Consider the following 23,867-nt stretch of genomic DNA (forward strand, 5'->3'; position numbering starts at 1 on the left):
TTTTTTCCGCTTCCGGCGAGGAGTCGACCTTGTCCGATTTAGGCGTACATATAGCCCCAAGTTCGGCCTTCCGAATACTAGGGGCTTCGCCAAAATTTAAAATTATAGACTTCTATGGCTAAGTGAGAGTGATAAACCTTTATAGTCCAATTGCCTGGTTCGTTGTGCTGAACACCTCCTTCGAAGGACCCAATATTGGGATAAAGAGTGATCAGGTTTATCCCGAACACCTCAGTACTAGTTACATGGGGGTAGAAGCCGACGACTCGCCAACTCTCAAATTTTATAAACGGCCGCACAGAAGGTAATATTTTAAATTAGCAAGCGTTATATAGCGCACATGAACTAGTATCATATTACAGGATCACATGAGTACATTCATTCAAATATTACATCCTTAGTACATTCCTCCGCCACAAGGCGAGCACCCTTCAGGACACTGTCATAATACTTTTCGGGGTGGCGATGCTCCTTGCCCTCCGGCGGCCCCTACTTCACCAGCTTTTCGGCATCCATCTTAGCCCAGTGCACTTTCGCCCGGGCAAAAGCCCTACGCGCACCCTCAATGCAGATGGAACGCTTTATGACTTCAAGCCGTGGGCAGGCGTTCACAAGTCGCCTTACCAGGCCGAAATAGCTGCCAGGCAGGGGCTCGCCAGTCCACATCCGGACTATGAGGCCCCTCATGGCCAGTTCGGCCGCCTTGTGAAGCTCAACCAGTTGCTTCAACTGGTCGCTCAAGGGCACCGGATGTTCGGTCCCAGTATACTGAGACCAGAATAACTTCTCCGTCGAACTCCCTTCCTCGGCCCGGTAGAAATCCGCGGCATCCGACACACTGCTGGGCAGATCTGCGAACGCTCCTGGAGAACACCGAATTCGGGTAAGTAAAAGGAAAGTTTCCTTCACATGCTTGCTTTGCATAATGAATGCCTTACCCGCCGCTATCTTCTTGACCGCCTCAATTTCCTGGAGGGCCTTATGGGCTTTGGCCTTGGCATTTTGTGCGTCCTCGAGGGCCTTCGCAAGCTCGGACCCTTGCGTCTTTGACTCACGCTCCAAGGACTCGTATTTTTTGACGAAGTCCTGGAGCTCTTGCTAAACCTCGCCGACCCGGGCCTCTTGCTTCTCGTGCTCGGCTCGCTCCTTGGCAGCTTTGTCTTCGGCCTCGGACAATGCCTTCTTCAGGGCCGCCACTTCGGTCGTGGCCCCTAGCAAAATTCATGACGATTCTATTATTTAACAACCTTCTTCTTTTTTTCGATACACAGACGGGGTATCACTTACCTTTGTTCACCTCGAGCTGCCTCTTGGTAAGGCCGAGCTCTTCCTTGGACCGCTCAAGGTCCCGCTTTAGTACGGAGACCTCCGCAGTACGTGCGGCAGCGGCCAGCAGCGAGCCTGCTCATGCACATAGACATACTCTGATTAGACTCCTGTGATTATTTGATCCTCTGTTCGGCCTTTCTTTGCGAACGCCAAACAGAGCATCAGGGGCTACTGTCTATGCTGTAACATTTTCTTATAATTTGATTACTTACCTCAAAGCCTGTTAGGAGGCTGGCACATGCTTCAGTCCGCCCGCTTTTGGCGGACTGAACCTTCTCGATCACCGCACTCATGATAGCGCGGTGCTCTTCGTCGATGGAAGCGCCGCGAAGCGCTTCCAGCAAGTTGTCCCATGCCTCTGGATGGACAGAGGCCATCGGCACGAACGGCTTGCCCCTCTTAGCGAGGGGTCGCCTGACAGAGTCCGGAACCACTAGAGGTTCTGGCGCAGTATTCGGCTGGGGGCCAAACTTGCTGCCCCCGTCATTAGAGCCCATGGGAATCTTGCTTCCCATGCACCCAGCGTCTGGAATGTCGCCTTGGGGCGCCTCCGGAACTGTCTCCCCTTGGTTCAGTGCCCTTTGAGACAACACCTCGACGTCGTCCGTGGGGCGGGGGGAGGAGGCGGTCGGGAGTGAATCGCTCTTCATCTCTGTCGAGCTCAAAGACTCCTCCGAAGAGGATACATCGATATGGGCTTTGGGCGGACTGCGTGATCATGTTTGGCATGATAAGAAGCAATAAAATAAAAACATACCAAGAACTATTATGGTATCCGAATACTTACGACTTCGCCAGGGGCTTGTCCCTGGGTAACCACTCCTCGTCGCCAAAAGCGGCCGCCGTGGAGCAGTCCGGAAGGAGAGTCCTTCCCTTCTTGGACCCTTCGGCCTCCCCTGACGGGGCGGCCTTCCTTTTCTTGTCTCCCCCTGCTGGGGGGAGAACTTTCCTCTTCCTCCTCCTCGTTTTCGTGGGAGGAGGGCGCTTTGGTGTTATCGGACGATGAGTCCGACATGACCTTGCGCCGGAGACCTTTCCTGGTCCCCGGCGGCCTTCTTCTTGTCCTTCTTCTCCGGCGCCTCATAAGGCGCTGGAACCAGCATCTCCGTTAAGAGAGCATCTGCCGGATCTTTGGGCAGAGGGGCCGGACAATCGATCTGCTCCGCTGTCGCGACCCAGTCCTGTTAAATGGCGTGGAGGCTTAGATCCCTCACATGATTATACTTGGGAAAGAAACATCTTATGAGATATAAGGAGCTTACCGGATTGGCATGGCGCTTCGCGCTGAGTCCGTGATCCTCGGTAAGGGGAGGAGGTACCTCGGCGGACTTGAACAGCACCTTCCAGATGTCTTGGTGCGTCGTGTCGAAGAGCTCTCGCAGCATCTGGTGCTTAGCCGGGTCGAACTCTCACATATTGAATGCCCGTCTTTGACACGGGAGGATCCGGCGTAAGAGCATGACTTGGACCACGTTGACAAGCTTGATTTTCTTGCTTATCATGTTTTTGACGCAGGTCTGAGTTCGGTCAGCTCCACCGATGAACCCCAGGATAGGCCCTTCTCTTTCCAGGAGGTGAGCCGCATGGGGATACCGGATCGAAATTCGGGGGCCGCCACCCAGTTGGTGTCGCGCGGTTCGGTGATGTAGAACCACCCCGATTGCCACCCCTTTACGGTCGCCACACAGGAGCCTTCAAGCCAGGTGATGTTGGGCATTTTGCCCACCATGACGCCTCCGCACTCCGCTTGCTGGCCGACCACCACCTTCGGTTTAACATTGAAGGTCTTCAGCCACAGGCCGAAGTGGGGCTTGATGCGGAGGAAGGCCTCGCACACGACGATAAACGTTGAGATGTTGAGGATGAAATTGGGGGCCAGATCATGAAAGTCCAGCCCGTAGTAGAACATGAGCCCACGGACAAATGGGTGGAGGGGAAACCCCAGTCCGCGGACGAAATGGGCAAGGAACACGACCCTTCCATGAGGCTCGGGGGTGGGGACGATCTGCCCCGCATCTGGGAGCCGGTGCGCGATATCTGCGGCCAGGTATCCGGCTTCCCGGAGCTTCGTAATGTTCTCCTCTGTAACGTAGGAGACCATCCACTTGCCTCCCGCTCCGGACATGTTTGGAGTGGTTTTGCGGAGAAAATGCAAACTTGGGCGCTGGAGCTCGAGTGCGCGAGAGTGGATGGGCAGGGAATAAGAAGGCGTGGGGGAAAAGGAGGAGTCCTTGTCCCTTTATAAGGGTGGTAGAAACTGTGCGCCTCCCCACTTGCCTGGTAAACTCGCTTATTCCCCAAGCGTCGTAACTGATGGCACGGTTGGGTTACCCACACCCGTATTGATGAGAATCCCGTGATAAGGGGACACGATCTCTGCTTCGACAAGACGTGCCAAGAAAACCGCCTCGCAATATGTGCAGTAGCTGGTTGAGAAAAACGGTTCGAATAATGACCGGGCCATGGCGTGATGTCACGTTATGAAAAGTTGTCAGCATATTAGATTTGTGGAAACATTATACTCTCTACGGTGGTATGTGGAATTTGTTTTGCAGAGCCGGACACGATTCTTATGTTCAAAATCTTCTATGGAGTATTCGGAGGAAGAACCCGCCTTGCAATGTTGAAGACAATCTGCGCGCCGGACTCATCGTCATTGAAGCCTGGTTCAGGGGCTACTGAGGGAGTCCTGGATTAGGGGGTCCTCGGACAGCCGGACTATATGCTTTGGCTGGACTGTTGGACTATGAAGATACAAGATTGAAGACTTCGTCTCGTGTCCGGATGGGACTCTCCTTTGCGTGGAAGGCAAACTTGGCAATTCGGATATGTAGATCTCCTCCCTTGTAACCGACTCTGTGTAACCCTAGCCCCCTCTGGTGTCTATATAAACCGGAGGGTTTAGTCCGTAGGACAACAACAATCATAATCATAGGCTAGATTCTAGGGTTTAGCCTCTACGATCTCGTGGTAGATCAACTCTTGTAATACTCATATCATCAAGATCAATCAAGCAGGAAGTAGGGTATTACCTCCATCGAGAGGGCCCGAACCTGGGTAAACATTGTGTCCCCCGCCTCCTATTACCATCCGCCTTAGGCGCATAGTTCGGGACCCCCTACCCGAGATCCGCCGGTTTTGACACCGACAACGAACCCAACACCCCGGGCCTTGTTGTCAAGCAGGTGGCTGAGAGCTGCCATGAGAGCCTCGTCGCTGAAGCCACCCTGGGTCATCACAGCGCCATACAGGTCAGGGTGGACGTCGAGGGGCTTGCACTCCCTGATGGCTGTTGCCACCTCCTTCACCGCCTCAGTCATGCTGCAGAAGACATTGATCTCCTCCTCCATTAGGCCTACTCTCTTCCTCTTCCTATCAACGGGGTCAAATGGCTTGTCGAAGGGCTTCACAGCGGGCTTGTCAGGGCCATCAAGGATCTCGACGTCCGGGGTCCCAGGGAAGTCAGGCATGGGAGAACCAAGAGGCTCCCCCGAGCCCATGGCATGCTTCCCAGTTGCCAGCCCGAAGGAGAAGATGTGCTGCATCTGGTTGTAGTTCTGGATGGGTGTGTTGAGGAACTCAGCGTCCCTTGGGTGGTCCTAAGAATGAAACACAAGTGTTGTTAGTTGCGATTAGGAGTAGGCAATGGTGGACAGTATGAAAAGGAAGAGGGCTGTGAGCTAACCGCGACATGGCCGGCGTAGTGTTGTGCCTATAGAACTATGGAGCAAGTGTTCTCATCCCATGAGGCGCCGCTAAGGTCTCTCAGTTTGGACACTTGGATCCATCGACTTCTCCACTTCCTCAGGTGGTTGTACACCTGGGTGGCAGACACCTCTTGCCCACAGAACTCGAACACCTGCTTCGCAACGGTGTTCAAGTGCACCTCCTTGAAGCCCTTGTCAGTCCTAATTCCACTAGAGATGAGCTCACACATCTTGTTCAGCACGAACTTGGACATGAACGGCTGCCACTTCATGTTGTTCGACCTACTATCCTTCTTTGCCTTTGCTGCTGCTACCTTGAGTGCAGCGGCGGCAGCAGCAGCAGTAGCTGGCTCAACGAGCACTACTCGCACATAGAGGGAATCAGACTCGAACACCTCTGAATCAGGTGCCATCTCGGACATAGGCTGCGAGTCCTCGACAAACGATGGAGCAAACTGGCTGTCGGACACAACAAGGGCCTGGCTAAGATCTTGCGTCTGCGTGGTCATGTCCTACAATCGTAGCACGCATTGACAGTGAGCATAGCACACAACATACCGGACAATCCATGAAAGCAGGAGCATACATGTACATGGTTCATCACTATCATAGCAAGCATATGCTTCATCACTATCATACTAAGCATACATGTACATGGTTCATCACTATCATAGCAAGCACATGACCACCAATAGCTACAAATCACAGATCTGAGCATGATTCAACACAAGCACAAGGTTCAACTTCAAACTCTACTACTAATCTAGCCTAGCATAAATTGTAACCGCAGCATAGCAACCAACCATATCAGCTCACAGATCAGACCACTAATCAACCATGCATCTAGATCAAACCCTAGCTGCAGCTCAGATCTAGCTAGAAGGAACAGAGAGAAAGAGGGATTGAACTCACAGAGGCCATGGCTGCAGCTTGAGGACGAGGGGGGAAGGTGGTGGAAGATGAACGCCGACCGGTGAAGGAGCTCCGACGCCGTGGACGGCCGGCCGATGAAGATGCGCCGCTTACCTGCTCGTCGGTGCCGATGCGCGTCGGCGGGAAAGCGCGAACGGAGGAAGAATGGTGGCAGGAGTTGGGGCGGTGAGGGAGGGGCTAAATAGGGGGTGGAGCGGCGGGAGATGAGCCGAAATCCTCCCGCCGATATTTCGGCGACGCGGGCAAGCTCGCGCCATCTCCCCTGCTCACACGAGGGGAGAAGCGTGTCGCCCTCCCCTGCCTCGCCCTGGCCAGACTCGCGAGCTACTGCCGATTCATGCGTTGCCCCTGGGCCTGGCCTGGACGTGCTTTAAGCTTCGCGTGATGCGAGCGGCACAGTGAATGCAGAAAACCAAACGGGCCAAATTCCTCCCGCCGGGGCCAGGCTGGGCCTCATGCGGGCAACCAAAGACGTCCTTGCAGACTCCAAGGTTACGTGCAAATGCCTCACTGGTAAACAAAGTGGGTGCAGATCTCGACAAAGCTGCTCCCTGGAGCGGCAAATTTGACAAATTTGACCTATAGAAGAAATCAAATCACAGAATGAACTGTCCGTGAAACTATTTCACGCGGCTGACCCGTGGCGCCTAGCTCTCAGGCGCTGCACTAGTGCAACTCCTGGGAGCTAGGCGCTGCACTAGTGCAATGCCTAGGAGCTAGGCGCTACACTGTATAGTGTGGCGCCTAGCTCTCAGGCGCTACACACTGACTTAGTAATTTTCTGATCACACGGGTGCGACGCTGGCCGTGTAGCGCCTATCTGTGAGGCGTTGCACAGTGTAGTGTGGCGCCTTCGTGTCGGGCATCACACAAAAAGGTCAGCCGCGTGAAATAGTTTTACGGATAGTTCATTCTGTGATTTGATTTCATCTATAGGTCAAATTTGTTAAAATTTGCCCCCGGAGCGAAGCCTGCCCGCCTGCCCGGCAATGCAGGATGCCATTTGCCCCTAGTATATTCGCATGAGATGACACAAGCACCACTACGACTTTTTTTTTTGCGAGAAAAGCACTACTACGACTACAGTACTGCTACCGCCAGTGCAATCTTCAGGCGTGTGCGACCGTGATTGTAGCCTGCAAGGTGCACCCCCCTTGGTCCGAAGCGTGCACGGCAGCCCCGATGGTGAGACCAGCTGGCAGCCTATACCGGTTAAACAACGCGCACCGCGTGAGCCGCACCCCTCTGCCCAAAAGTCTCCAGCGTACCGGATGCACGGCTTGTATTGCATGTGGGCGCTGCTGTGCGACAGGCTGATGATGATTCGTTTGATTGCGCAGACAAGATATGTGTACGCGTGCCAAGCTCCCAGTGTCTCGGCTGGTGGCACCAGGGTGGTGCCTGGCGCCGTGGCGCGCATGCACGGCACGTCCACAAGATTCCTGAATGGAGCACCGGCCGGTGAAAAAGTGCATCCACATATTTTCTGGTTTTCTTTTGTGCTTATGTTTTCTTCTGAGAAGGACACGAATGATACACCGCCAAGCCTCTTTTGTGCTATAGCTTGTCATTATAGCATCCTGACCATGTGTACCTCCATTATGTATGTTTCTTAAGGTGCTGGAACCATAGTTACCAGCACTAAGACGTTTGCATTAGTTTATTACAAAGGCGTAATTTATTTTTAAGAAATCCAAAGGTAGATTTGATGCCCTCGTTCCCGACAAGTGGCACAGTGGATGCTTGTGCGTAAATTATTGACGCCCATACTCACTCCTACTCCTATGATTTAGATCGTCTCCAACCGGCGCCCAAAAACTGGGCCGCGTGCTAAAATTCAAGTTTTTTGACGCCGGAGAGCTCCAGCAAAAGCTGTAAAACAGTGCATCCGTAAAAAAGGGTTGGGCGAGCGCTGAAAAACGCTATCAAAAGTTACAAATTAGAAGTGTCGGATTGTGCGCGCTTCATAATTTACACTGCGTGTTTTTTTGGACGCGCGTTTTTAGGCATCTACTAAAATAATGTTGGGTCCGGCACACTAAAAATGCTACAGTGGCGCGCTAAGGCCTCCTTTGGTTGAGTGAAGTTTATTTTAAACCTTGAATTCATACGGCTGGTCGGAATCAAACCCTAACCTTTCAATCCCTGAAATCTGTACCCTGTACTTATCGATCCCGGTTTATTTTAACCCTGGATCCGGTTATGCTAGTTTAGTGTGCTGGAAAAATATTGATCCCGGCCAGGATTATTCTCTTCTCTCACTGAGTACATGGGTCTACTTGTCATATTCACCTTCTGCTCATTCTCTTCATCTCTCTCTGTAGGAATCGCAATGCTCAAGCCCAGCCAGCCGATGTCCACGGCAACGGGGAGCAGGGCGTGGTGCCTGTCCTCGTGAGTGTGCAACGGCAAGGGAACGCCTCCCGCCAGCCTCCCTCGACATGGCCGCACCGCCTTGCCTCGCCATGCGCCAGGCCATGGACAAGAGAATTCGGGGGTGCTCCACCGCCAGCCCCTCCTTTCCGTTGGAGTTAAAAATGGCATAACCCGGCGCTGATGCGTGTCTTGGGTCCGTTGACTAACTAGGGCAAGTAGTAAGCTAGTGCACGTCCCAGTGGATTGACGAAAGGAGATCGTGCTACTAGGAATCAAGGATCAGCCGGAGTTAGTGCTAGCTTTGTACTACGTTGCGGCCGGCGAGGAGAAGCTTTGTCGTCGTCACACCGTCATTGTGGCCGTGCAGCCCGTGTGGCACCATGTAAGCACACAAGACGTTCGTGTTGCTGTCCTTCATCAACTGCTTCGTCTGCCCCAACAAGTTCGCCGCCGACCAACGCCTCCGCCATTCTGCGGCCGCCCGTTTCACCATTTTAGGAGAGAGAGGAGGGGAATTGGGGATTAGGTGGAGACTGGAGAACGGAAATGACATGTGGGTCAGTGTTGTAAGTGAGAGTACAGATTAAACCCGGTCGGGATCATCTTTTTCCTAGTGCGGCAAACAGGTTCAAGGTCGAAATAGATCGGGATCAGTGAGTAGAGGGTACCAACTTCAGGGATTGAAAGGTTAGGGTTTAATTTGGACGAGCCGCATGAATTCAAGGTTTAAAACAGACTTCACTCCCTTTGGTTTGAAGGAATTTGATAGAAATTCTAGAGGATAGGATTCTTATAGGATTTTTTCCCTTTAGAGCCCTTTGGTTCATAGCAATGGACTCCTATTGCTACATAGGATTGGTTCCTATCCTCCATATTTCATAGAAAAATAAAAATAAACCTAAACTCAATGGAAAAATTCCTTTGGTGTCAATCAAATAACATCTCGTTTTCTATTCCTACTCATAGGATTTGAGATACATGTCATCTCATTTCTTACAAAATTCCTATTTCTATGATAATTCTATCCTATGAACCAAAAGAGGCTTCAAACTATTTTAGGGCACGGAATTTTTGTGCCTCTGTTGAAAATGCTCTTACCTACAGCGTTCTTTTTTGCTAGGAAAAACGTAACAGGTATTAGTATTTCCAGTCCTGATCAATCGTCCGGTTTTCTATACGTGGACATGGACACTTTACAGAGACTCTGTCCTCTTCGTTTCTAGATAAAGAGCCAATCCACGTCACTCATAACTCCTCCCCTTGTCGTTCTCGTCGCGGTGGAGCCGACTGCGTGGCCCACGTTAACCATCCAGCCAACCACCGCAGTACACCCAAGCATGCTGGAATGAACTAGTCGAACCGCTCCCATCGTCCATAGTTAGACAGACCCATACCGCGCACCGGACCATGGTTTCCCAGGCCGCCAGCTCCAGTGCACCAATAATGGCCTCCCCTTGCTCCATTTCCCCCATATATACCAGCCCTCCCCCATCGCACCGCTGCACCAAACTCACCCACTTTCCTCCCGCCAAGAGCAGCAGCGAGCTGTGAGCTCTAGCTCTGAAGCTCGAGCTTGCTAGAAGAGCCACACAGCAATACCATGGCGGCATCAGTAGCCTGCGCCTTCTTCTTCGACGCCGAGCCGGCCGGCGAGCCCGGCAAGCACGCGCTGGACGCGTGCGCGCTCTGCGCCAAGCGGCTGGCGCGCGACAGCGACGTCTTCATGTACAGAGGGGACACGCCCTTCTGCAGCGAGGAGTGCCGCCACGAGCAGATGTACCTCGACGCCGTCTGCGCCAGGCGGGCCGCCCGGAGGCCGCAGCGCTTCTCGGCGGAGACGGAGACGGAGTCCCACCGTGGGCAGCGGCAGTCCAGGAAGGTGTCCATCGCCAGCTAGCCGCGGAAAGTTTTGTTTGGATCCACAAGATCTGAATGAATTCTGAAGAAACAACCGCTGTATTCTGAAGAACCATCGACGTTGTTTCGGGACGCAGTGCAGGGCAAAGCATCCGGTGGTAGGTGACTGTAGCTTCCCATAAGTGTCCATGGCAAGCTAATTAAGCTGGCCGTGTGCCTGTAGATTCTTGGTTGATCTGTGCTGTGCCGTTGATTCGATTTTGTTGGAAACGAAGTAGAAAACGCCATGGATCTGAAGGAAGCAATCAAACACGATTCACGATTTGTTCAACTTCGGTGTAGGCCACCCGTGTGCGCCGTCTCTTTTTTCTTTCTTGAAAGAAAAAGGGTAGATCCGCCGTCTCCTATTTCGTTTCCCTGAATGATTGAATCCTGTTTGGTTTTTGGTACGACATGCTAGGGACACTATGCAACAGCACTGTCACTGTTAAAATGGAATTGATGTAAACTACTACCCGGTCCCATAATGTAAGACTTTTTTAACACTAAAGGGAGAAGGATAAATTATCATGTTTCCCTGAATTTATGCTTTTGCTCTAAGTCTTTTGAGATTTTTTTTTATGTGTAAGTGTATTGACCTGTTTGATGGGTCTGCCTTTGGCTTCCCACACGGGTGATTGTGTGAATCTTACGATATTACTGACCATTCCAAACAAATTGTACCATTGTGATGTTTTTTTTAATTGAAGAAAGATGCCAACTTACCCAAATTAGGTGCAATAGTTCCTCAAAGTATCAAATCTAAGGGTTCTTTTCCTCCGAGCTCCCATGACCTAGGAGCACACGACAACCCGTCTTCGGTGACTCCCTGACTAGGCACATGTCCCTTCTTCTTCCTCTATCGTTCCGTCAACGGGAGGGGGCTGGGACTTCAAGGCTTTGGTGGGGTTAAGTTTGTCTTTGATCGGCAGTGGCGATACGATAGTGCCGTTCTCGGCATGGAATAAGGTCTCCCGCCTCGTCCTCGTCGGAATGTGTGGAGGATTATGGTTCCCTAGCTTTCTTCAAGTCTCGCCTTTTTCTGCAGGTTTGTCACCATGTATTTTGGCCTTTCGTCTCTAGTTCCAACCGATGATGGTTGGCCAGCCTCGCCTGGGTCCAGGCGTGCAACTCCGTCTTGCCAGATCAAGGGCGCTCTACAGGCCATGTTTGACGTTTTCTTTTCTGAGGCGGCGATTTGCTCATACGGATTGTGGTTGATGGCATTTTCTAGTCTACAACGATGATTCCCGATCGTTGCTTCTATACGCTCCTTGATTTCAAAAGTTTGCTCCGCCGAGACGGGGCCAGATATGGCAACGAGCTATGCACATGGCGTGCCGCTGATGGATGCGAGAGGAAAAAGACTTCCGCTACTAAGGTAACGGGATGTCTTACTGCTGATAATTAGGGTTCCAACACTATAACAAACAAACACAAGGAACATCTTGGACAGGCACCAAGGCACCAATTACTTGAATGTGTTTTTCAATTTTTTTTAATAAAGGTGTTTCGGTAAAGTCGTGTGCTACTAAATATATGACGTTTGGCTTTTTCACATTTTTATTATAAATTTCAGGATGAAGACGATCTTGATGCATAGTCTACATGGTAAGCACGACACAATCTTAACGCCGTTGCGTCGACAGAGGGTGCGGCGATTTGTCTTTCATATGTGTCGACAAGGTGTAGAACTGCTTCCCATTGGCTTTTGCTTCACCCTTTGACGATTATAGTGCTCTTTTTCAGTGTGTTTGTGTTGTCACTTGGCGCCCCAGATCTAGTTTGGCGAGGTAGTGTGGGACATTGATGGTTTTAACTCGAGTTTCATGATGTTAATACCAGGTTTAGTATTTCCTTCTAAAGTAGATCGTCTTTCTTCTTTTAATATAAACCTCAGTTGCCTTATGACAAGGTTTGTAAAAGGATGATTGAGCGAATGGAATCCAATCCTTACTTACTCATAGTTGAATTAGTGCACTTTCGAGTAGGAGTGGGAGGGAATGAGGAAGCTTGCCATCGCCTTTTATACTAAACCATACATCACTCTGTTTCCACTGATGACTTCCCCACACTGAAAACCATCATGCTTTTTCGTTGTCACTGTGAGGAAGGTAAAGTTTGGGATTAAACAGCACCCAGTCGAGCCAAGTTCACCATGTCCGAAAAGTAATGTACAGCCAACATGGTGAACAACACCTATATTCCCCTTTACACATCTACATAAATGGAGGCCTAGCCTCATTGGCGTCCCTTCATACTACTAAATTTAAATCTTGTGAACTTTGTTGCGAGTGGCGGTGCTACGCACAAAGCTGTGACGCGTTGCAGAAGAATCTTGATTCTTTTTTTGATTTTGGAGATTAATTGCTGCATGTTTGAATCACGGTGGAGAATTGACATCGCAACAAGTGAGTCCTGGAACCGTCAGTAAGAACAACTCAACTTTTCGGTAACAAAATGAAATTTACTGTTCCATGTTTGTGCTTGAATTTGATTGTGCTCATGCTCTAAAGGAAAGCATTCTGACCCTGTCCTTCATGTTTTTTATATTACTCACGAGTTGACAACAACTATACCTTTTGCAAGTACGTACGTCACCACCAATCGCTTGTGGAAAGCTAATCGAAGCAAGGTTTGCAATGCGTGAGTCGAGCAAGCTAAACGCGAGAGCTTAGAAAAATATCACAGATTCACACGTCAGATTGGCTGAGCGCGTGCGTCCGTATGTTCTTTTTCTTTTTCCGTACGTCTCTTTCGCCACCCATCGCTGAGTCAGAGCCACGAGGAGATGATGCACCATGGCTGCTTGGCGCACTCGTTGGTGTCAGACATACCACGAGCAATGATGTGCCGCGTCACCACCAAGTAGCCCGTGCGTGACTCACCGAGTACGCAGCAAGAGATACCGTGCACGCCCCCACTTTTCTTCGGAAGCCTCCAATACGTTGCTCGTACTCCACACTCCGCGCCCAAGGTTGGCTGTGGTCGGCACTCGATCCGCAGTCCACCGCGAATACTTCCAAGAGACCAGGACGAGGCCTGCCGGAGAAAGAGAAAGATGTCGAGCTTCTCCCGATGTTCGCATACTCCGATGATTACGTCCGATGCGTCAGTGTTAGTACTACTCGAGGAAGGAAGCTGTAAAAACTGCACGCAGATCTCGAGAAAAGTTGCCCCCCAGGACGAGTTCTGCCTGCCTCGCCGGCAAAAAAAAGAACGGTGGACTGCGAGGTGAGTGCCAACAGAATCTTGAGTTGATCTTTTCAACGCTCAACCGCAGCTGCAACTGGCTGGCAGCATCTCTCGCTTTTACTACTCCAGCCCGAAGTTTTTAAGGCTGCAAATGGCTGCGCGCATTGCTTGCATTGCAGCTGCCGCAAGCTGGTGCACGCGTAGACAAGATCTGCAAGTGTGTGCGCGAGTCCACTGTTCGCAAGTGGCTGCTGTGGCGTGCATGCACGCTTACACGGATGCACCACAGCTAAGAGGAGACCTCGAGACTTTTTTCTTTTCTTTTCTTTTCTTCATCTCTCGTGTGATATAAACAAAATGACATACAGTACACTGCACGATAGGCATTTGTGTCTATTATTAGCGTGGGCTAACCATGTGGGGCACCTGTCTCGTATATTGGCAAAAAGCCTGGCGCGCTAATTATCAGCACTAAGCGTATACACTGTTTAAGCAAAGCTGCCTAATCTTATTACTCACACAAGTACAGCCGGAATGTATTGGTGCCCAAGTTTCCGACTGGATGCACGACGAAGTCTACCACAATGGTTATAGACGCGAATACTAAAAGCCGGGCGTATATCATGTTTTCGTATAATATGGTGCCAGTCTAGTAGGAACTGACAGTTTACAAATCGGCTATAAAATGACACTTTAGCTACTTGTAAGTTGCCTGAGTTTTGAATTTGGGTCAGTCAATTTTCTGGCCATCCATTTTTGCTCTAAAATCCGTGCTACATTTTTTTTCTGCCATGTGTTGTTTGTTGGGTTGTGCATGTTTTTTTACTGACTCCATATTTGGGTCAGTCGATTTGCTACTGGGCCAAAGCTCATTAGCTGTTTGATCCAACCCTCCTCTATCCCTTTGTTTCTTTTCCGTTTTTCTTTTTTATGTGTTTTTCCCTTTGATTTTTTTCTTTCTTAGTTGCTTTTTCTTTTTCTTTCATGTTGGATGCATGTAAATGTACACACATGAATACCATGCAATATGTGTGAAAATTACACTATTATATGATTATTGTTTAAATACTACAAAAAGTGCAATTTTAGAGCGAAGTTGCGTGCAATTTTCATTCTTTCTTAGAAACTTAATTATTATGATTTTGTTTTAGTTTCTATTTCATTTTTTCCTTCTTAAAGGGTAATACAAAAGCCACTAATTCATTCTTTCTTAGAAATACTTCATTATTTTGGTTTTGTTTGAGTTTTTGATTCATTTTCTTTTATTTCTTAAAAAATATCACTTTTATTATTTTGTTTTAGTTTCTATTTCATTTTCTTTCCTATCAAAGGGTAATACCATAGCCACTAATTCATTCTTTCTTAGAAAAAACTTCATTATTTTGCTTTCGTTTTATTTTTTTATTTTTTCTTTAATGGTAATACCAATGCCACAAATTCTTTCTTTCTTAGGAGACTTCTTTTTTGTTAAAATTTCACTATTATATGCTTATTCTTGCATATTATAAAAAAGTGCAAATTTTGACTTTTTTGTTTTACATTATTATTAATTTTCTTTCCTCGTAAAGGTAATACAAATCCTGCTAATTCATTATTCCTTAGAAAACTTCATATTTGATTGTTTATGTTTATATTTAATTTTTGCTTCTGTGTTAATTTCTTTCTTATTAAGTGTAATACCAATCTAAGAGAACTTCCTTTTTTGGAAAACTCCACTATATTATTCTTAGTCTTCATATTATAAAAAACACAATCTCTTATTAAATTGTGTTTTATTTTTTTATTTATTTTCTTTCTTTTTAAATTGTGATACTAATGCCACTAATTTATTCTTTCATAGAAAACTTTGTTATTCTGATTTTGAGAAGTAGAGACCCCGTGGCATATTATAACAAAGTGCAATTTCTATGTAAATTGTGCGCAAATTTTATTTTTTATTTCTTATTATTCATGGATAATATCAAAGCCACTAACTCATTCCTTCTTAGGAAACTTCCTTTTGCAAAAAAATCACTACTATACGTTTATCTTTGCATACTATAAAAAGTGTAACCTCTGTATAAATTGTGTGCAAATTTTGTCATTGTTTTATTTTCTTTTTTCTTTTTAAATGGTAATATCAGTGCACCAATTAATTCTTCCATAGAACACTTTATTTTTTAAATTTTATTGGCACTGGTTCTTCCATTGGACTGGCACACGATACAATGAGATGGATAAACATTGACCAAGTGGGGTTCCCTGTTGCTTGTGATTCAGATGTCTTCACATTTTATCTTCATTATTATTTGTCTTTTTATCTCTCGCGTACAAACATGGGTTTTATGCAAATTTGTAGGAGTACTACACTATATGTGCGCATACAAAAAAAGTACAATTTTTTTAACTGTAGAATTCCGTTTCTTTGAAATTCAGAAAAACAAAAAGAAAGATGATCATAGTGCCGATGCTGACATTATTCGGTATCTAGCATGTGGTGTGGAATCCACGCAAAAAGAAAAAGAAAAAAAGAGAGCATGTGGTGTGGAATGTGCTGTGGCTGTGTCCTGTGTGCTTTGTCTACTCCGAGCGAGCTAGATTAGCATGCATGTGAGCGGTGGGACGAAGCAACGTAATAACAGCAGCTGCACAACCTGGGAGTAGCCCCCAACGCCTGGGCCGCCGATGTGGACGGAGAAAAAGTGACTGACCCAAATTTGTAAATTCAGTCACCTGCATTTCTACAGCTAGTTGCTAATTGTAATTTTGAGAGTTTTCAACTACAGCTACATTTCTACTCTTCAGAAAATAGCACAGCATGCATGGACCTTGAAGAGCGACGTCTCCTGGTCGACCTCGCCCGGAAATCGCAGGATTGCCCGTCGTTTTCCTCTCGGTGGACGGGTGCAGCCGCCTACCACCGCCCGGGACGGCCGTCCGACGCGCGAGATATTTGCCCGACGCGTGGGCGCACCGGACCACAGTATTCCAACGGCCTTGCCGTGCCCGTCCCCACGCACCATATATACCTGAGCCTTTCACTCTTCTCTCCACCCAACTCGCTCGCTCTACTCTTCTTCCTCCCTCTCCCCGCAGCACCAAAAGCAGCAAGCAAGCAAGTGCACCACGAAGATAATCTCTGCTCAGCATTTGTGCTCGAAAGCCACCTACACACACGTACTATGGCGGCATCAGTGGCCTGCTCCTTCTTCTTCGACGACGAGCTGCTCGGCGAGCCCGGCATGCCGGCGATGGACGCGTGCGCGCTCTGCGCCAAGCCGCTGGCGGGCGACAGCGACGTCTTCATGTACAGAGGAGACACGCCCTTCTGCAGCGAGGAGTGCCGCCACGAGCAGATGCACCTCGACGCCGTCTGTGCCAGGCAGGGCGCGCGGAGGCTGCAGCGGTTCTCAGCTGAGACGGAGTCCCACAGTGGGCAGCGACAGTCCAGGAATGTGTCCGTCGCGAGCTAACCGGCCGGCCTGGCCAGAGCGCGTGCGTAGGAAAGTTTTGTTTGAGTCGACAAGATGGGAATTCTGAAGAAATAACATCTGTATTCTGAAGAACCGTCGATGTCTCCGTCTCTCCGGCTGGTGCTCTAGCCTGGACCGGTGGAGGCACCAGACGCAGCTTGGCGCCGCCTACGGAGGCAAGTCAAGGCAAGACAGCAGCATCAGGCGGCACCAAGCATAGGTGTTTGTAGCTTCCCATATCTGTCCATCGCAAGCTGATTAAGCTGCCCGGATGGGAGGAAATCTGTACTTGTTCTCGGCCGGTCTAGGCTGTGCCAATGAATTTGATTTGGTTGGGAAAGAAATAGAAAAGGCCATGGATCTGAAGAAATCTATCAAACATGATTCATATTTTGTTTTACCTTTTATTTTGGTGGCTCTTCTGCTCCCTCTCTTGTTTTGTTTCGCTCAATGATTGTATGCTGTTTGCTTTTGGGTACCACATGCTATGAACACTGTGCAACAGCACTGTCAGTGTAAAAACAACATGGCAATCGACCTACAAATTATCTTGCCTCTAATTGTTGTTATGCCTTTTGGATTTATAGCGTCTCTAATGTTTCTAGTGATATGCCAATATGATTTCGGCCTTTTTATCCATATAATTTTAGTCTGTTCGTTTACTCATTTCATTCCGTATGTAGCCTATATATGAAAATATTCAAAACATCTTATATTTGTGAATGGAGGAAGTGATTGTGTGTAAGTGAATTGGCCGGTTTGGTGCTTCTACCTTGAGCTTCCCACATGGGTGAACCTTACAATTTTACTATATCTCAAGGATATTTCCCGAAAATTTATACCATTGTGATTTTTCTTCTTTTGAAATATATGTCAAACTTATCCAATTTGGGTGCAATAATTAATCACAATTTCAATTTGAAGAATGAGAACGATCTTGTCATGCCTAGGCTAAACGTCAAACATTTTCATGGCGATTTGTCTTTCTTGATGGGTGGACAAGGCCTAGAACCAATTCATATTGTATCTTGCTGCTCCATCCGACCTGTGTTGTCAGTCCCCCCTTCCTCACCCATTAGTGAGAGTGTGTGGGTGGTTTTTGCTCAAGTTTACTAAAACAAGCAAATTTTGTTAAGTTTAAAGGTTAGATTTTTCTGTTATTTTCCTCATAAACTGGACCGACTCGCTTCCTCCAATGGAAATTACAAAAATGGTTGCCCGCCAACGAGGTTCCTAAAAGTTAGATATGAGCCGATGAAGTCTAACCCTGATCTACTCGCAGTTGAGTTAATGCACTTTGAGGCATAACAAGTGAAAGGAAATGATGAAGCTTGTCGTCGCCTATTCAACTAAATTATATATCTGTATCACTCTAATATCAACTCAGTGGAACGTTTGGGTTTAGACACCACCCACTCGAGCCAAGTTTCCATGCTGGAAAAGTAATGAACATCCAACATGGCACACTTAGGTTGTCATGTCCAGATTTACCACCGGCGTACAGTTGCGATGTGGGCATGAGATTGCCTAAGCTTTCCCAATTAGTGATTTTGGTGGTCCGCTCTCTCGACAATTCATATGCGAACCGTGGACAAGTGTCGACGGATGCTCTTGTCTCCAAAGTTGACTCTCAATGGTTGGACTGTCTGCTTGGTGTTCGGACGATTTCAGTTTGCATTGTATGCACTTACATCGTCTTTGTTGGTCAGCATTTATTTTTGTGACTATGAACCATAGGGTAAAAACCTCACAGGCTCACAGCCTTGCAACTTTATTTAATGTAGAGCATGAAACGGTACATAGTATACAACTTCATATCAGGAAAAAAGAATAAGAGCAAGAACTACAGTGCAACTGACGCTTTAAGGTGGAAGGTGAGAAACCCATTTCAACAAATTATCCCTGAACCTAGACTTAATTCTATGCGCCAGCAAGGTTGTGTCATGCACAAATCCCCTCTTCCACTTATAGAAAGCAGGCCTCTTCTTTCTGAAGATTTTTGCATTCCTAGCGATCCAGATATTCCAGCAAGATAGGAAAACCACTTCAGGAAAGAAAGGTTTTTTAAGGAGATGCAATATTTGCTGCCTGGAGCATATGCAGTTTTGGATGAACAGTAAATTGCTAAACAATACTAATATAAATTTAAAAAATCTGGTTCTTTTTACAACACACATCTAGGAATGTTCTACTCCCACGCAAATTTTCGTGAAGAAATAACATTCCATGTGCACATAACAGAAAAAAAACAGTAGCATGAAAAGGTGTTTTTAAGTATTTTGGGCTGCTTGTTTTGTTTTTCTACTGAAAATTCTGTGAATGTGATCTCTTCAAGAAAATTTATACATAGGAAGAACACTCAAGAATGTTTGTCTACAATTTTTTGTAATATTTTTGCCATTTTTCAGAATTTACTGTTCGAACAAGTGCAAGTGCATTTGCGCCTGGGACCAGAAGGGCACTTTTGCTATCGAAATCCTTCCTAGCCTAACTAGCAATACTCCTCATATCATCTTCTGACTGCAAATCCACTTGCAAGTAGTTCCAGGCTCTAATACTAAAATTAAATTGAAAGAACAAATGATCTCTATCTACCCTAGAGCCAAAGCAACACATCACACTAGTAGTTCCGTTAGCTGTAATTGCTCGATGTGGATCATCATTGCTCTTTTGTTTGCATGTCAAAGCATTCCATCAGCCATGTATAACTTTATTTTTACCGGTGTGGTACTTTCTATGTTCCGTTAATGCTAGTTTTGGTCATTCTAGTCGTGCAGAGGTCAGGTGTGTGCTCATCGTATTTTGTATCCTACCGATACTACACGGAATACAACCTTGTATACTTCCCTTGCCATAACCAAAAAAGTGGACGTCTAGCCTCCTGGGGGAATATCAGGTGCTACCACATATTAGGTGCTATCATGCTATCACTTTTCCAGAAACACATCTAAATGTTTTAAATAATTCCAAAAAAATTATGAGTGTTCACAAGACATGTCTCTACAAATTGTGAAAATTTCAAATCAAGATTTGAAACACGAAAGAAGAAACGGAAAAAAAATCAGCATAAATGGTGTCACAAAAAGCAAAAGTCAAAATGTCAGTATTCAGTTGTTTGTGTTTTGACCGTTGAATCTCACATCCACGGCTGAGCTCGCCCTGCAGCACACGAGCTTAGCAACTCCCGTAGCACATGATATTCTCCCTACCCTCCTTAGTGTCCCTTATACTAGTAAATTTAAATATTGTAAACTTTGTCACAACAAAATAAATTCTTGGTAACAAAAAAATTACCGTTCCATGTGTTGTGCTTGAATTTGACTATGCTCATGCTCTAAAGGAAAGCACTCTTATTCCATCCTTCCTGCTTTCATCTACAGATATTACTCACACGTCACAAAAAACTATACCATGCCAAATTTAGCAATCACAGGAGTGAATAAAAACGAAGCAAGATTTGCAGTACGTGAGGTGAGTAAGCAAAAGGCCAGGGCGGAGAAAAATATCACTCATTCACACGTTAGATTGGCTGAACACAGATGATCATTGCGTAAAATTCGTGTAAGTGTTGGGGAACGCAGTATTTCAAAATTTTCATACGATCACGCAAGATCTATCTAGGAGATGCATAGCAACGAGTGGAGAGAGTGTGTCCACGTACCCTCGTATACCGAAAGCGGAAGCGTTAAGTAACGCGGTTGATGTAGTCGAACGCCTTCGCGATCCAACCGATCAAGTACCGAACGGACGGCACCTCCGCGATCTGCACACATTCAGCTCGGTGACGTCCCACGAACTCTAGATCTAGCTGAGGCCGAGGGAGAGTTTCGTCAGCACGACGGCGTGGTGACGGTGATGATGAAGTTACCGACGCATGGCTTCGCCTAAGCACCGCGACAATATGACCGAGGTCGAAATATGTGGAGGGGGGCACCGCACACGGCTAAGAATCAACTTGTGTGTCTATGGGGTGCCCACCTCCCCCGTATATAAAGGAGTGGAGGAGGGGGAGGGTTGGCCTCCTATGGCGCGCCCCAAGGGGGGATTCCTACTCCTACTAGGAGTAGGTTTCTCCCCTTTCCTAGTCCATGGTGGAAGAGGGAGAGAAGGAAAGGGGGGCCAGCCCCCCTCCCCAATTCGGATTGGGCTTGGGGGGGGTGCCCCACCACTTGGCCGCCCCTTCCTCTCTTCCACCATGGCCCATTAAGGCCCATTAATTCCCCGGGGGGTTGGTAACCTCCCGGTACTCCGAAAAATGTCCGAACTCATTCGAAACCTTTCCGGTGTCCAAACATAACTTTCCAATATATCAATCTTCATGTCTCGACCATTTCGAGGCTCCTCGTCATGTCCGTGATCACATCCGGGACTCCGAACAACCTTCGGTACATCAAATCACAAAACTCATAATACATATCGTCATCGAACGTTAAGCGTGCGGACCCTACGGGTTCGAGAACTATGTAGACATGACCGAGACTCATCTCCGGTCAATAACCAATAGCGGAACCTGGATGCTCATATCGGTTCCTACATATTCTACGAATATCTTTATCGGTCAAACCGCACAACAACATACGTTGTTCCCTTTGTCATCGGTATGTTACTTGCCCGAGATTCGATCGTCGGTATCATCATACCTAGTTCAATCTCGTTACCGGCAAGTCTCTTTACTCGTTCCGTAATGCAACATCCCGCAACTAACTCATTAGTCACATTGCTTGCAAGGCTTATAGTGATGTGCATTACCGAGAGGGCCCAGAGATACCTCTCCGATAACCGGAGTGACAAATCCTAATCTCGATCTATGCCAACTCAACAAACACCATCGGAGACACCTGTAGAGCATCTTTATGACACCTGTAGAGCATCTTTATGATCACCCAGTTACTTGTGACGTTTGATAGCACACTAAGTGTTCCTCCGGTATTCGGGAGTTGCATAATCTCATAGTCATAGGAACATGTATAAGTCATGAAGAAAGCAATAGCAATAAACTAAATGGTCATTATGCTAAGCTAATGGATGGGTCTTGTCCATCACATCATTCTCTAATGATGTGATCCCGTTCATCAAATGACAACACATGTCTATGGCTAGGAAACTTAACCATCTTTGATTAACGAGCTAGTCAAGTAGAGGCATACTAGGGACACTCTGTTTGTCTATGTATTCACACATGTACTAAGTTTCCGGTTAATACAATTCTAGCATGAATAATAAACATTTATCATGATATAAGGAAATATAAATAACAACTTTATTATTGCCTTTAGGGCATATTTCCTTCAGTAAGTATCCAATTAATTATCCTTCCTAACAAGGAGAGAAGGTGAGTATAATCTGTGTTGTCCCATTCGAGAACAACGACCATCCCTTAGTTAACTTCATTCTAACAAGACAATTCTGAGTTTCTTCCATCTGGTAACGACAAGTCATCGCACCTCGGGACCCTCTCATGGTAGACAGACCCATCAGTTGATCGATCAAGACGCAAGCAGTCTAGATGTGAACCCAACGCTCGTGGCCGGTAGCAACATGTTGTCGTAGATGAACTGCGCCATGGTGAAGTTATTGGCCTTGGCCTGGCTCATATTCAAGTGGTAGCCCGACCAACTCACCCTGCCGTCGACGCCAGCGTTGGAGCCCGTGTTCATGTACTTTGCGTAGTAGAGCGTGGTGAGCGTGGTCTGGTTTTTGTCCCACGCGAGCCACCCCTCGGGTCGCACCACGCCGCCGATGTAGGACCACCTCCATGAACACCATCAGTGAGTATGCCTTCCATGGCCGGCTCAGGAAAGTCTGCGTCGTGGCGGCCTTGACGGTCTGGTTAGCCTGCGCATGTAGGAGGTCGTCCTGCACGGAAACGTTGCAAAACTGGAAGGAGAAGCCGCTGCTGCCGGAGTCGTTGAAGCGTCCATGGGCCAAGATGGTGTTCTTCTGACCCGGGAGCGAGACGCGGGCCAGGAGGAGGCAATTATGGAAGACGGCCGTGGCGTCTCCTAAGATGAAGTCGACGGTGCCGGTGACGCGGCAGTCACGCCAGAATTGGTTATATGATTATAATGTACTCAATTACAAATAACTATTGAATAAATACAATGTGGAAGTGTGTCGAGGAGGGGGGGCCTATGCCCCCTGTCTATGTTGGTTTTTGTTCTACAAATCAACTTTTTATCTTTTTTTTAATATATGGATATAGTGTGCCCTTATTTAAGATGGGCCCTAGGCACCTTTCGCCATGGCCTAGGGCCGAACCTGAGTGTTGAGAGAGTAATTAGATCCGAGTTACCTGCATGATTTGGATCGGAACGTCCTCTCTGCGTGGCTTACACGCAGCGAGACAATGGCGTCGAACCCCTGAAGTGGAGTATGAAGATGGCATACTATTAATCCATAGCACAAACGGACCTGGAACAGAACCAAGAGATATGCCAACCCCAGCCCAAGCCGGATCATTGCTCGGTGATCTCTCCCGGTACTATGTGTGTGACTGACGGATGGCATGGAAAAGAAGGAAAACGTCTGCGGCTGACCTGACCCGTCCTCCCCTCCCTCTCCCTCCAGGCTTCCATCTCATGACCCACTGCAACACTACTTACGTATGACGATGTCTTCTAAAAAAAATACGACAATGTGAGGTCTCGTGGAAAAGTAAGTAGGGTACGGCGTTACGAGTCCCATCACTCCTGAAAGTGACACGTTACACTTGTATGAGTTGATGCATGCATCCGCCCTTTGTGGTGTGTGTCTACTACTGACACTGAGCATCAATCTACTGGTAGCCAAGAGAGTTTCATATCGTGCACCGCGACACGAACAACCAGTCTCCCATAGATAACAGTGTACTACGCCTAGAGCTCGGCGCCTTGGCTTGTTGAGCCAACCAACGAGGCCAGGCTACACTATGCAACTTGCCAAGAGGAGCATGTTGTAGCAGTGGTTGACCCCGGGATAATCCAGGGCCGGCCAATAGGCC

At 47.7% G+C, this 23,867-nt stretch overlaps 2 protein-coding genes across 2 annotated transcripts; both read left to right on the forward strand.

Annotated features, from left to right (window-relative positions):
• Window positions 1-9,756: 9,756 nt before the first annotated feature.
• On the forward strand, window positions 9,757-10,533 carry LOC123054541 (FCS-Like Zinc finger 2). The gene has a single exon (XM_044478325.1). The coding sequence runs from the start codon at window positions 9,946-9,948 to the stop codon at window positions 10,240-10,242; it is 297 nt and encodes a 98-aa protein (XP_044334260.1). The 5' UTR covers window positions 9,757-9,945; the 3' UTR covers window positions 10,243-10,533.
• A 5,952-nt stretch (window positions 10,534-16,485) lies between these two features.
• LOC123050006 (FCS-Like Zinc finger 2) lies at window positions 16,486-17,288 on the forward strand. Its single transcript, XM_044472855.1, has one exon. It carries the CDS (start codon window positions 16,598-16,600, stop codon window positions 16,886-16,888), a length of 291 nt encoding a protein of 96 aa, XP_044328790.1. The 5' UTR covers window positions 16,486-16,597; the 3' UTR covers window positions 16,889-17,288.
• The last annotated feature ends 6,579 nt before the right edge of the window (window positions 17,289-23,867 follow it).

Source organism: Triticum aestivum, chromosome 2D, assembly GCF_018294505.1.
Source record: "Triticum aestivum cultivar Chinese Spring chromosome 2D, IWGSC CS RefSeq v2.1, whole genome shotgun sequence".
In the NCBI taxonomy this organism is placed as follows: Eukaryota; Viridiplantae; Streptophyta; class Magnoliopsida; order Poales; family Poaceae; genus Triticum; species Triticum aestivum.